Below are 12,639 nucleotides of genomic sequence, written 5' to 3'. Positions count from 1 at the left end.
TACGGACTATTGACCATAGACCATGACCAGAAGTGTTCAGACTGGTTCTTCTTACATCGAGAATTCGATGCCAGAATCTTCCTGGAAGTTGCCAATCAATGGACGAAAGGCATTCCGCCAACCAGAAAGGCCTATTTCGAACCAGCCCAGCGGAGATCTTCAAGCCCATCCACTCAACCGCTGACAGGCTCTTGGGAATCTTTGTTTTGGGTGCTTTCATGGTCTTCGCATGTTGATGGCATCAATATATTCCCAATGTTCCTATGGGAAGAGATAAAGTTTGGACGTTCGCGGAGTTCACACACCATGACAAATGGCAGGGGGATCACGCAAAGCTCAGCTTGATTGGATCCATGGCTCAATCAGCGCGTGAACTCTTCCCTCCTCTTCACTTGAATCGGAAGTCCAAACCATGCATGAACAAGTGCCTTGAAATTGTTGAGAAACAACTTGAAGCAAAAATCGACAAAGTCGGTCTCGGAGCTTCATCTGAAATGTTTCTATTTGTGTCTGTTTGGGTATCTCACACCAGAACAAACACTCGAGAAGGTACAGGCCTCCAGTACGAATCATCGAGAGGAATGAACCATACGCCGATGTACGGCACAAAACGCTGCTGCGCGTGAGTATGGTAGTTGGCAGAGAACCGCTTTAAGTTGCTCGTCGTCAACAGAGACTAAAGAGAGAGTCTTGCCCATCAACATATCCGGACCTAAACACTACCACGTCGATTGGAGTTGGCTGGACAGATCATTGAGCAGTGGTCGATATCACACCAAGGCGTTTGTGCGGGTCAGCATTTTGTGATTCGTGGCGGCCAGGAACCCAGTTCATTGCGACCTGGACGTCTTAATAGTATGCTGCCATCTGCTGGGCTCCGTCAATGACTGAAAACCCCAACATCCTTCTTCCTCAAGCAAGTCATGGACCGCATAGGCATCTCTCTTTGCAAGGGGCCAGAGTTCGACCGGATGTCTCGCAAGCCCTCACCTCCGGTAGCATTCGGGTTCCATCAAGGCCAGAGTACAAATAGAGAGAACTCTCAAACCAATGACTTTACCCCTTAATCAAGCGTTCACTCGCAACTGAGTCAATACTCAATCACCCCATATCACGCCGCCTACACGGAACGGAACACTCCTCCCTCTCATCCTCGAAATTGGCATGCCGCCAAACGCGCGTCTACCTCACTCCCACCGTCCGCGCCAAACACCGTTTTCACACACCTGCTTGGCATCCCCAATGAGGCAAACCGACCTGGCAACCAGGCAGATCTCCAACCATGCGACCGCCGTACCGCGCTCGCGGCACCCGGCAGGGTTCAACCCTCGATGTCGACCACCCGCCTCATCAACGGCCCTGTCAACCTGCAGCAGCAGCAAGATGCATCATCCCATCACGCCGTGGGGTCACAGACAATGTCACCGACGTACCGCGACCATCCCCGCGGGCGGGACGGGCGGTCGTCGTGTTCGTTGCTCTTCCCACGGACGTGGACTCCCGAGATGAGCACAGGTGCCGTTCCGAAAGTATAATTCATTGCATTGCGTACGTAGTAGCCACCCAATTCCAATGGAAGATTGGATGGAACCAATATTGGGAAAAACCAAGCTTCGTTGCTCAGATCGCCAAGGATCTTGCACACCAAGAAAATACACACATCAAGAGAAGGGTTAAAGAAGAGGGAGATTTCGAAACGGTGCCGAGATCCGAACGGAATCGCCGGTATGGGCGATGCTATCGCGCATTTCCAACCTGGGGGGAGAAGTAACGCTTCGAAACAGAGGCCGCCCGGATAAATTGGAAAGAATAACAGCGACGAATGCACGCAAAAGGCGGCCCAGGTTTCAAAAGCACCATGATCCCGGGCTCGTTGGACTCGAACAGAGTTTCCCGAGCGATGTGTCTCCAGCAGAAAAAACGGAGGTGCAATCTACTAGCCGAGTCATGAACGGTTCGCGTCAGGTTTCGAAGGCGAGGCGAAGCTTGGCGGTCGCGAGGGACACTCCTGGCCTCCTGGAGTCTGAGAGAGAGATTTTTGATTGTTGATTTGTTGGATCTACGGATCCTCCTCAGGGCGGGGAAAGAGGGTACGGATACCATTAAAAAAGAGGAAGGGGCAGACGGATAGACTCCGTGTACTCGGGCACTTGACCGAGTCCGTCTGGGCCGGGGCAGCCGCCGGTCGAGTGGCTGGACGACAGCGTTGTTGCGATCGGCGGTTGTGGTAATTTCGAATGAGTAGGAAAGACTGCAGGAGCAGCTGCAGAGACAGAGACAAGAACCAAAAAAATACGAGAGAGGAAACAAAGCGTTGTCAATGGAGATTTTCAGAGTCATTGAGGGAGGAAAATGCACGTTACCGCGTTGTTGCAGACTTCGATGTCTTTGGTGGTGGTACCTCCTGGTGTGTCAACACATGGAAGGTCGTCTGATTCTAGTGGCCGAGGACCCTGCGACCGGCCGAAACTGCCCTGGGCCAATTGTGTGTTCAGATGCCACCAGTTCACGTCAGACAGGATGTCGGTCGTTGCATGACAGCTGCAAGGTTATCTGATCTGCAAGGGCGGGATCGCACCTCCACGAAAGGGATCGGCAGTGTCACTGGGCTGAAAGAAAGATGGTGGTGAAAAATGATTTTTCGTGTTTTCTAATAAGACCAAGTTCGTTCTTCTCTCACATTATCAACTAGAAAGGTATCAACCCATCCCTCGTGAATCGCAATTCGTCCACGCGGGAAACTGGTATCGAATAAAACACAATAGAAACGCCATGTGCGGAGCCCGTTTTTCCTCCAAGCTGGACCAGCGCAATAATTCCCTGGGCCGAGATAGCCTTAGAAGCCGAGTCCCCGTCTTTTTATCCTGTCATGACCTATATGCACGTTGAAACCAAACCCATACCCATGCGATTTAACAGATATGAAAGATCCGAGAAATGCTTAGAGGAGGGCAGCAACGGCAAGACCACCGAGGACGGCGAAGACACCGGCGGTAGCCTGGGCACCTCCGGCGACGCCAGTGACGGTGGCCAGAGTGGTGGAGGGGGTCTTGGTGGCAGTGGAGGTGCCGTTGCCAGCGGGCTTGGTGACGCTGGTGACGACGGTAGCGGGAGCAGAGTTGACCGGGGTGGGGACAGCGGTGGTGGACAGAGCGGTGCTGGTGTTGGCAATGACAACAGGGGCGGAGGAAGAGGCGGAGGCCGCAGCAGAGACAGAGGCAGAGGCCGAGGGGGTCGCAGAGACGGAGGCGGCGGACAGGGTGACGGTCGCGGTGCCAGCGCTGGAGACCAGGGTGGTGGTGCCGGAGCTGGAGTCGCTAGCGGTGATGTGGAAGGGGTTGGAGTACTGGAAGTCGGCGGCGTTGGACTCGGACTTGATGACGAGGCCGTAGAAGGCGTCCTTGCCGAGAGTGCTGGGGATGGTCCAGGAGTACTTGCCGGCGGAGTTGGCGACACCGGCTGGAGTGATGTTAGTCGATTGTTTTTTTTAATTGTTTTTTTTTTCAAACTTCCTCGGAGGGAAGGAGGGATGGAGGTACTCACAGGCAATGTCGAGGAGAGGAACCTGGGTGTTCTGGGTAGCACCACCGATCAGGCTGATGGAGACGGTAACGTCCTTGAAGGCATCGGGGGCAGTCCACTCGATGGTGTAGGTAGAGCCGGCAGCGATCTTCTCCTGGGAGAGAGGCTTGGTGACGGGGTCGAAGTTGGGGTTCTGGGCCAGGACGTTGGCGGCGAAGGCCAGGAAGGCAGCGGCGGAGATGGTGAAACGCATGTTGACTGATTTGGTGATTTTTGAGGTTGTTGAGGAAGGTGATTAGAAGTTAGGTCTATATAAGAAGACGGTAACGAGTCGAACGAGTGACTAGAAGAAAGCGAGTAAGGTTTTAAGGGAGAGTAAGTGTCTTGCGACGGTGGGTAATGAGTGACTGTATATAAAAAGAGCGGCAGGCTGAAGCCAGAGGACGAGACGCACACGGGGGTTGTGAGTTTGACTGGGCTGTGGTAGGGAAGGAAGGAGGAAAGAGAAGAAGATCAGACGAAGCGGAGGGATTGAAAAGAAGAGGAGGTGTAGCCTGGCGAGGTGGTGCTGGTAAGGTACCGTAAGCGCATGGAGTGGAGTGGGAGTGGGAGTGGGAGGTGAGGTGGGTGGTGCCCTCCCCCGGGCTAGGCTCCCAGGCTGCTGCTGCTAGGCTCACGGGGCCGGGCGCGCGGCAAGGGGGTGAGGTGGTGCAAGGTCCCAGAACTTGGTGGTCCATCCATGGTCCCAGGTGCGCTTGATCCATCCATCATCACCCATGGGCATGGGCATTGGGCAATGGGATCATGGTTCTGGGTGAGAAGTGAGAAGGAGAAGGGGGGTGGCCTCGAGGCATCCCTGGCCCAATTAGGCTAGGCCGGGATTGACAAGAAATCACAGTGTTCTGGCTTGGTAGTTGGTGCTTGTGAAAACTCGGGAAGGGAGCAAGGGCTGGAGGTGAGCAACTACCAACACAACCCTACAGCGAGGCCGCGGTGCATCACACATCACTTGGTTCTGGTCTTTCACCACCACAGTTGGGCGCAATGCTCCTGTCGAGGTCTGCATGCCTCGTTGCAGTTGTTGACTGCGCCGCCGACAGAGCAAGCATGGGTCTGCAAATTAAAGACGAGATTGGGCTAGTGTGATTGGGCCGTTGCGGCACGGAGCAGGGGGTGTGGGGTCGTGGGAAATTTCCCTGGCGCAGGTACCTCGCGCGTCTGCAAGCCTTAGCCTGTTACCTTACCTGCAAAGTACCCTAACGAGGGCAGCAAGTGAGCACTATGTGAAGCGCGCGTGGAGCCCGCCGTTCTGGGCCAGCACAACTCGCTCGTGGAGGACGGGAGTGTCTCTTGCCCTGAATGGCAAAGTTGCTCTTGACAGGTTGGTGCAGGTGCAAGTGCAGCCCAGGTGCAGCAACACCACCCTAACCGAACAGGGCTGAGCCAACGCGCTTTCCGCTTCCCACCCTGAGGACCGTCGCGCCAGCCAATCACAACATCAGCGCGAATTCAGCATGCATCCCCTTCTTTCCCGATTCAGGGGTGTGTCCTTCAGGTGTACTTCGTAGTCCGTCTTCTCCTCCGCCTGTCGCTCTCGCTCCTCACTCCTCCCCTCCCCTCCAGTCCGCCAGTCCACTGTCGGTCCCGTCATCCATGGCGGCATCCAGTCTCCTCCGAAGCAAAAACCCACTGCCCAGCGGGTCACGATCTCCTTTTTCCCTCCGAGCTGGCGCGATGCCCCCAGGCAACAGCACGGCACTGTGACTGCGGACTATTATCCATGGGTTCCATTGGTTTGCGACGTTGCGCCGCTGCATTCATCTCTCGATGCCCCTCCTGCGATCCTCTCGCGAGGCCTCAAATGGCTTGGTCGTTTGCTCTAGCACCCGGGTAAGGACGGAAACCCGCCCATCGGATCCGTAGCCCTGCCAGCAAACGACCAACCTTGGCAATGCCGCAATGGCAACTCGAAAGTGACTGCGAGGCCAAAATAAGGCCCAGCCCAGGCCGCCATCGAGAGCCAAGTTTCGTGGATGGCGTGCTTGCCAGGTGCACACGCAGGCACAGGCACACAGGCACTGAGCTGAGCCCGAGTGCTTTGGAGAGACACCACGCATATCCGTACCGCGAATTTCAAAGGGAAAATAACATCGCCCAGACGTACATGGTCTCCGTTCCCCGTACTTTGGTAACCGAAAGTCCCAAGGGGGGAGCACTGACATTTGCGGCCCACGAGCCGTGGACGGTGGACATGGATGGACGTGGACGGTGAACGGGACAAACAATGTCGACTAGACGGACTTCGGCCAGCAATTCCCTCTTCCATGCTCACTTGTCATCCTTCAGACCTCCACTGGCATCTCTCTTTTGCCCCTGCCGGGAATTTCCCCGATCCCTCATGGACACAGCAGCTGCCAGCATGAAATGGGCGGCTGCTGTTTGGTGTCTTGCCCTCGGATGAGTCCACACGGGGTCGAGATGATGTGACGTCTGTTATGTCCCATTGAGCATCGAGCGTTTAAGCTAAGTAATTACCTTAACGTGGATCTGGAAATAGACGTCGCTAATTTGCTGCAAAATCCAAGGCAAATGGAGACGGTCGCGCGGTACAAGTGTACGTACCTGCTGGCACGCACCACACTGCGCTTTTAGCGATTCGACCACTGCAAGGAACAGGCAAACCGTTCATGGGACCGCTAACTTGGCACCAGCCGCAGCCGCTAATGCCATGGTCCAGTTCTCTCCGTTCTCGCCCATCTTTTCCAACCATTCACCGCACTGTCAGACGGACTAACACCGGCCATGCGTCAAAGCGACTCACTTAATTTACTACGCCGCAGCCCAAGTCCTGCTGCCCTCTACGCAGCGAGCGCCCTCAATGGGCAGCCTTTCGATTGCTGTCGGGCTGGCAGCCAGGCGGCCGCTGAACACCGGAAGCTAAACCATCAGCAGGGGACGCCGATTCGACATGCAAATGCAGAAAAGGATCTTTTGTCTTCGGCCCTTCGAGAACCCCTCTGTCAACCATAATACACGGCACTAGTTGTCAAGCGAAGGCAGATGTGACATTGACCGGTCATTAATTCATCAAATATGAAAGGTTTTTTTTCTCCGGCCTGGCACTCTCATGGGCCATGATACCCCATCATCACCTCATCGTCGACCCTCATGTAACAACCCCGATTACTACTACCATATGAAATTCGGATTTCCACACCAGCTGCGTTCTCAGGGCTTGCAGCCTGTCGCTGGCACTTGTCTTGCTCCCCTGCTTGCGCCACCCCGAAATATCCTTCAGTCAATGACTCTACCATCCATGTCCACCATGCGGGAGGTCATCGTGGGCCTCGAGACACTCTGGGGGCCGCCAGCTTTACGCCCCAGCAAGCCCCAATACCCGCCTCTCCAGGCGCACACTTCGCATCATGCAGGGCCTCGGGCAGAAGCCGCACTCGGCCAAGTTCAACATCGGCAATCTTCGCCCTCGCTTCCTTCATCGCCCATTCATCTGATATCTCAACTACGGACATCAGCCATCGCCATGACGTGCTCTTCCGCCTCTTGACGCAGCCCTTGATCCGATTAATCGCAGTGGCTTCTGTGCCTCCACCGCCACACACCCTACTCGTCCGCCTTCTCGGGTCATCCGTCGTCAAGGTCCCCTTTGCCAGTGTTCCCTGTCAGAGTTTCAACACCAAACTCTATTGCCCACAATCCACGACCCGAGAAAGCGAATCTCGCGGTTCTTTGATGAAAACGACTCGCAAGTCGTGGGTCCCCGCGTATGAAGGCATTAACGACGGGGTAAGCTGAAGTCAAAAGCCCCTTGATCGCCCGGAAGACGTCATGAGCCAATAACGGCTTTAGCGCAAAACCAAACGCATGGCGACAAGAATAGCTTCGGTCATGGTGGGCATCAGCAGAGACTGCTGAGCATTCGCAAGAAACCCCAACCCCGACATGCCGTTTTGTTCGGGCCTTCCCTTCCATGCTTGCCAAAGGTTGGCGGGTTGGTTCTCTCTATGTGACTCTTACAACGCAGTCAGCGTCGCCTTTATCCGTATACGGCCAAGCTAGACAACTTCTCCCGGCATTCTGCGGTCAAGCGGCACAGCAATGCATCTACACCGCGAGATCTTGTGTCACGAGGCCAGAGTTGACATCGCTCCCCAACCTTTTCTGCGAATGCGCCAGCCTACCTTCGCTGGGAAAACCTTGGTAGTCGCTTACGGTGCCACGATGCCAATATTGCGCAACGTTGCGACAAGGTCATACGTGTGTAGGTGCCGCCTCGCGCATTACACCAACGAATCCGGCAATCATGTCAGCAGCTGCTGCAGCCCGCATCACCCATCGCATGCACAAGAAGCAAATATTGAAAATGCGACCCAGCCCTAAGCCACTTTCCGGCACCCGAAAGAAGCAAACGGGCTAGGATGGGATGCGCTGTCGCCAGCACGGTACTTTTAAGCCTATTTTCCTGGTTGTCGTCCGAACCATCACGTCCCATCACGTCCCTCTTCATGGGATATTTTTTCACTCACATCGCGAGAGTCTAGAGTCTAAGGTGATCTTGGTTTTTCTCGGTCTTATTATGCGTCGCATTCTTGACGAGAAACGTTTCGTGGCGGCTAACAAGGGAAAGTCCAGGCTAAGCGTCCCGCCCCGTTGGACCTTGGAATGACCGCGCGGTACTTCATCTTCCCTAGCGCGAAGCCATGTATTTTTGTTTTACCGCTCGATTAAGCTGGTGCTCACCTCTTCGCCGCCATCAGAGGAAATGAAACCCTTGGCCCAGGGCTGAGAGAGATGGCGCGCCGCCTACTCCCGAACCGCTCCGTACGCCGGCGGAGGTCGATCCCCCCGGAAGACAATCCCGGTCTGCGGCGCGGAGCGGAGGTGACTTTCATGTTCTCCACTGGACCGATCGGAGAGGCAGATCGCTCCTTCGGACCCTCCTTTGGAGAACACCCAAAGAGATTTCTCCAAAACTACAAAAGGAGCTTGAACGTCGCAACAAGTGTTGTGGCGCGAGGCTGTGAAACACCGCGAGCCAGTCGCATACCGAGAAGCTTCGCCATCGATGCGGAGTAAAGCGTCCACGTGACCCGCCCCAACATCGACGGATGTGGTCGAATCGCCTCGAAACCCCGTAGAACCTGCTAGACATGGTGAGAATTGAATATCGCAAAGTGCAGCTGCGCCCGAGTATCGTGATAGCCTCCTTTCGTGTCAAGATATAGCCACTCAACCCCCAACACAAATCACCTTCGTTCATCTCCTCACCGCCAAAGACCTTCGTAACCAAAACCACCAGCCTCAAACTCACGACAAATATGACAGTCACAGAATTCATCCTCCTCTCCTTCAAACACCCCTCCTCCTCCCCCTCAGCAGCCTGGGCCGACGTCACCTCGTCCCTCAAATCCGTCCCCGGCGTGACCTCCCTCTTCACCGGCCCCCAGCTCGAGGACCCTTCACGGCACCTCCTCGTAATCAACTGGGCCTCCCCGGAAGCCTTCTCCGCCTTTGCCTCCTCGGAGTCCTACACGCCTTGGTTCGCCTCCCTCAAAGCCATCGCGGCCGTGGACCCCGCGCCCGTCTTCTACAAAGCGCCTCTAGTCCCAGACGAACAGGAGAAGGCCCTGCGCGCGCCCTGCACCGAGGTCTTCGTCGCCTACGGCGTCGATCCCGACTTCATCGGCAAGACGGCCGCGTTCGCCGGAGGACTGTCGGCGGCTGCGATCGCGGGGTTCCACGGACACGCGTACGGCGAGGTGTCGACGCCGCTGGCGTTCGGGGCTGAGGGCGAGAAGGGGCCCGCGGTGACGTTGTTGCTTGGGTGGGATAGCAAGGAGGCGCATCTTGAGGCCAAGGGCAAGGCTGGACGTAAGTTTCTTCCCTACCTCTTTGGCTGTTGGCATGGAACAGGGGGAACTTGTGGGCTAACGATAGTGGCAGCAATCTCTGACAACATCCATCTGCTGAGGTCGGGCCGTAAGGATATCGCCATGGTAAGTCGGGGCGCTGAGTGATTGTTCCTGCGAGTCTGGGAATGCTAATGTTGTGCAGTTCCACGTGAATCTCAAGCAAATCTGAAAGGAGGAAGCTAAAGGACATTCAGGGGAATCGGCGGAGAACGACCAAGATTGGGTGGTTACGATGGTCTATGAATCCTAATATTGACACTACAAACTAGCATTAAAATTATAATCACGCTACGAAGCAACATGGTCTAAGTGCAGAGTGTCGTTACGAAGAACAGACAGACAAGACAGACGCTCTCTTGGAACTCGTAAGCAGCTGCCGCATGGCTGGCCTTTGTGCCATGGCCAGCATCGAGCGTGCCATTCATCGTCTTCCAATCTACGGCCGGGGCTACGAGAAAAAGTCAAAAGTGAAGCGGTGATACTAGCTTTTGTCGGACAAACGGCTACGGTCTGTGATTAGCTGTATAAGAGACTGTAGACTACTCACCTGTGCCGTGGTTCTTCCGCCGTGGACGCTTCCTACAGCCCCACTAGTAGCGCTTGCGATGACTTCGTCGGATCCCTAGAACGATCACGTTAGCAAACTCGGAAGACCTCAGGATCAAGGATCCTCGTCCGCGCCATCCAACACTGTTCTCCTCCGCCAAAAAGCGGGCAAGGGATGGCTAAGCATGGTACTGCGCCTCAAGGGAGGTAGCGCACATGATGGGCCACAGACATAGGAAAGAGGGCTAGGCTAGGCAGGAGCTCGAAGGCTGGTGGCAGGCAGGCTTGGGACGATATTGAGCGGGGTCACGGAGGAGTCTAAGGTTCGAGAGGCTAAGAGGCTGTCATGTCCACAGGGCTGGGTATGCAAGGCGGAGCGGATGGGAGGGCGACGATGGATGGGGCGCGCGATGGTGATTGTGCAAATTTGGGCAGGGAGTCAAGATGTGCTGGAGAGTGATGAAGTAAAAGAGAGTAGTGCACTATTAAAAGTAGTACCTCCTCTAAAAGCACCTTTGATCAGATCACGTTGATCAATATCCGTCCCCGTCCTAACTGGGGCCTCGCGACGGTGACAACGCCGGAGACCAATCCGATATTCCCCCAAGCGCGGCGATGATGTTTCGCGTGAAGAAAAGAAACTGTACCAGATCCGCCCGTAGTTTTGTTTTGCCGAACTAAAATTGTGAGTCAGTAAGTCATAAACGTCGTCAACGTTAAATGCGGTGTTTTTCCGATTCTGCAACGGGTGTTAGCGGTTTCGTCCAGGCGGACTTCCGAGCCGTAAAATACTAACCAAGACGAGAATATAGCATGTACAGCGCCATACGATTGCACTCCTCCGTTCCAGTGATGGTGACCAGTCGCTCATTGCTGTTGTCCTGCGGCTCGTTGATCTTAATGACACTGCCGCTGATCTGGCGTATTTCGTTGATCTTCTGGCCTCCCTTGCCGATGATGGCACCGACCATGTCGTTGGGGATGTAGATCTGCTGGGTCAGGGGAGCACCGGGCATAGCTCCGCCGTGCATAGGCTGAGCCGGGTGAGCGCCGTGAGGCTGAGGAACAGCGGCGCCAGCGTGAGGCTGCATAGGGGCAGCGGCGCCGTAGCCGCCGGCTTGCGCCGCACCGTAGTGGATGGGCATGGCCGGGTTCGGCTGAGCGGCGTGGTGGCCTGGATAGGGCTGCGCGTAGGGAGCGGCAGGAAGATGGTGCTGAGCGCGGGCATCGTGTCTCCGGTTGTAGTTTTCACGGTTACCGTAGTTGCCGGTGGTCGGCTGCGGGCAGTACGGGACGACCTGCATACCACCAGGAACAACGCCGGCAGGTCCTCCACTTCGCGTGGCGTACGCGGACGCGGCCGGACCACCGAAACGGTCATTCAACTGCTCCAAGAGAGTGCTACCGACATAGTAAGTCGCGATGTGAACAGCATCAGCAACACCCATGACCACGAGAGAGCGCTCGGTGGAGAGAGGCAGGCAAGAGTCAGAAGCGTTGAGCCTAGCTCCAGAGGCCTCTTGAATCTCACGGATTCGCGCACCACCCTTTCCAATAATGGAACCAATCAAGATATGCGGGATGAGCAAACGAAGAGGGTACGTCTTTGACTGGGCGCTGGATGGCTCAGCTAGCGGCTCGTTGTTTAGGGTGCGGATAATCAAACCGAAGGCCTATTTCTCAGTTAGCAAATGGGCCTAGTGAGGGTAGACAGGATGCGACAACGGACCTTTGCGGCAGCATCGACGACACCGCTGACGGTCAAGATGCGCTCGACGGCTCCTTTCTGGTAGTCGCTGACAGTGCACTTGGCACCCGACATCTTGCGAATGTTGGAGACGTTCTCTCCACCCTTTCCGATGACGGTGGCAGCTTCCGGGCTGGAAATAACAGCGCGAATGTGGATCCAGTCTCGCTCATCGTGACTCGCGGAGGCGGAGGGAGTCGCAGGCACAGCGCCAGCGACAGAGCTTTGGATAGGCTTCGTCTCGGTGCTCTCGGAGTCAGCCTGATCGGACTTGGCCTTGTCGCCGTTTGTCTTTTCAGCGCCGTTTGCGCTCGGTGTTTCGATACCGGCATCGAGCCCGTCAATGGGCTGGGCCATCTCGATCTCCTCATCGCTCTTCAGAATCTTGTCCAAGGCAGGCCGTTTCGCGTCCGGCTGGTCGTTGCTGCGCGAGGGAGAAGATGTCTCCTCAAGAGGGCGCTTGGCCGAGTTTGAGGGTTGAGTGGGTGACGCGGACATGATGGGCTAGTTGTTAATGTCTCACACAAGTTTTCGCGATTCCGTCTTTTGGTTCTAGAAGAGCTTGTATTCGACTATCTACACCACAGAAGTTTTCAAAGGAAAACGGGCTGGTGTAGTGGCGTGGTCGGGGTCGGGTTCAAAAGAAACCGTTTTTTTTTCTTCGTGAAGTGGCTGTGCTCGAGGAGGATAGAGGTCGTAGGGCAGAGGATCGTGAAGTTGAGGTAGGTCGGGGTGGTGGATTCAGGATGACTCCTATCCTATCAGGGTCGTGGTAGCTTCCGAAATCGTGAGAATCGCAGAGAAACTCAGGTCAAGCGGAGGGAAGGCGCGGCGGGGAAGCAGCGAGGCGGACAGGAAGAGGTGATGATGGAAAAGAGAGGTAGAAGGCGGGAG

General features: G+C 55.7%; 3 protein-coding genes across 3 annotated transcripts; 1 reads left to right on the top strand and 2 right to left on the bottom strand.

Annotated features, from left to right (window-relative positions):
- Window positions 1–2,941: 2,941 nt before the first annotated feature.
- CGCS363_v000805 (uncharacterized protein) lies at window positions 2,942–3,775 on the bottom strand (the record flags this gene model as incomplete). Its single annotated transcript, XM_036632654.1, has 2 exons — window positions 2,942–3,459; window positions 3,544–3,775. The coding sequence occupies 2 exons, from the start codon at window positions 3,773–3,775 to the stop codon at window positions 2,942–2,944; spliced, it is 750 nt and encodes a 249-aa protein (XP_036502616.1).
- A 5,083-nt stretch (window positions 3,776–8,858) lies between these two features.
- On the top strand, window positions 8,859–9,621 carry CGCS363_v000804 (uncharacterized protein; the record flags this gene model as incomplete). The annotated part of the gene is made up of 3 exons (XM_036632653.1): window positions 8,859–9,411; window positions 9,484–9,536; window positions 9,595–9,621. 3 exons carry the CDS (start codon window positions 8,859–8,861, stop codon window positions 9,619–9,621), a joined length of 633 nt encoding a protein of 210 aa, XP_036502615.1.
- A 1,093-nt stretch (window positions 9,622–10,714) lies between these two features.
- On the bottom strand, window positions 10,715–12,243 carry PCBP1 (Poly(rC)-binding protein 1; the record flags this gene model as incomplete). Its single annotated transcript, XM_036632652.1, has 3 exons — window positions 10,715–10,737; window positions 10,795–11,671; window positions 11,728–12,243. The coding sequence occupies 3 exons, from the start codon at window positions 12,241–12,243 to the stop codon at window positions 10,715–10,717; spliced, it is 1,416 nt and encodes a 471-aa protein (XP_036502618.1).
- Window positions 12,244–12,639: the final 396 nt, after the last annotated feature.

This window comes from Colletotrichum siamense, assembly GCF_013390195.1.
Source record: "Colletotrichum siamense strain Cg363 chromosome Unknown KSG_Cg363_contig01, whole genome shotgun sequence".
Lineage (NCBI taxonomy): Eukaryota > Fungi > Ascomycota > Sordariomycetes > Glomerellales > Glomerellaceae > Colletotrichum > Colletotrichum siamense.
The sequence above is the reverse complement of the archived record's forward strand: the minus strand, read 5'-3'. Positions and strand labels throughout refer to the sequence as shown.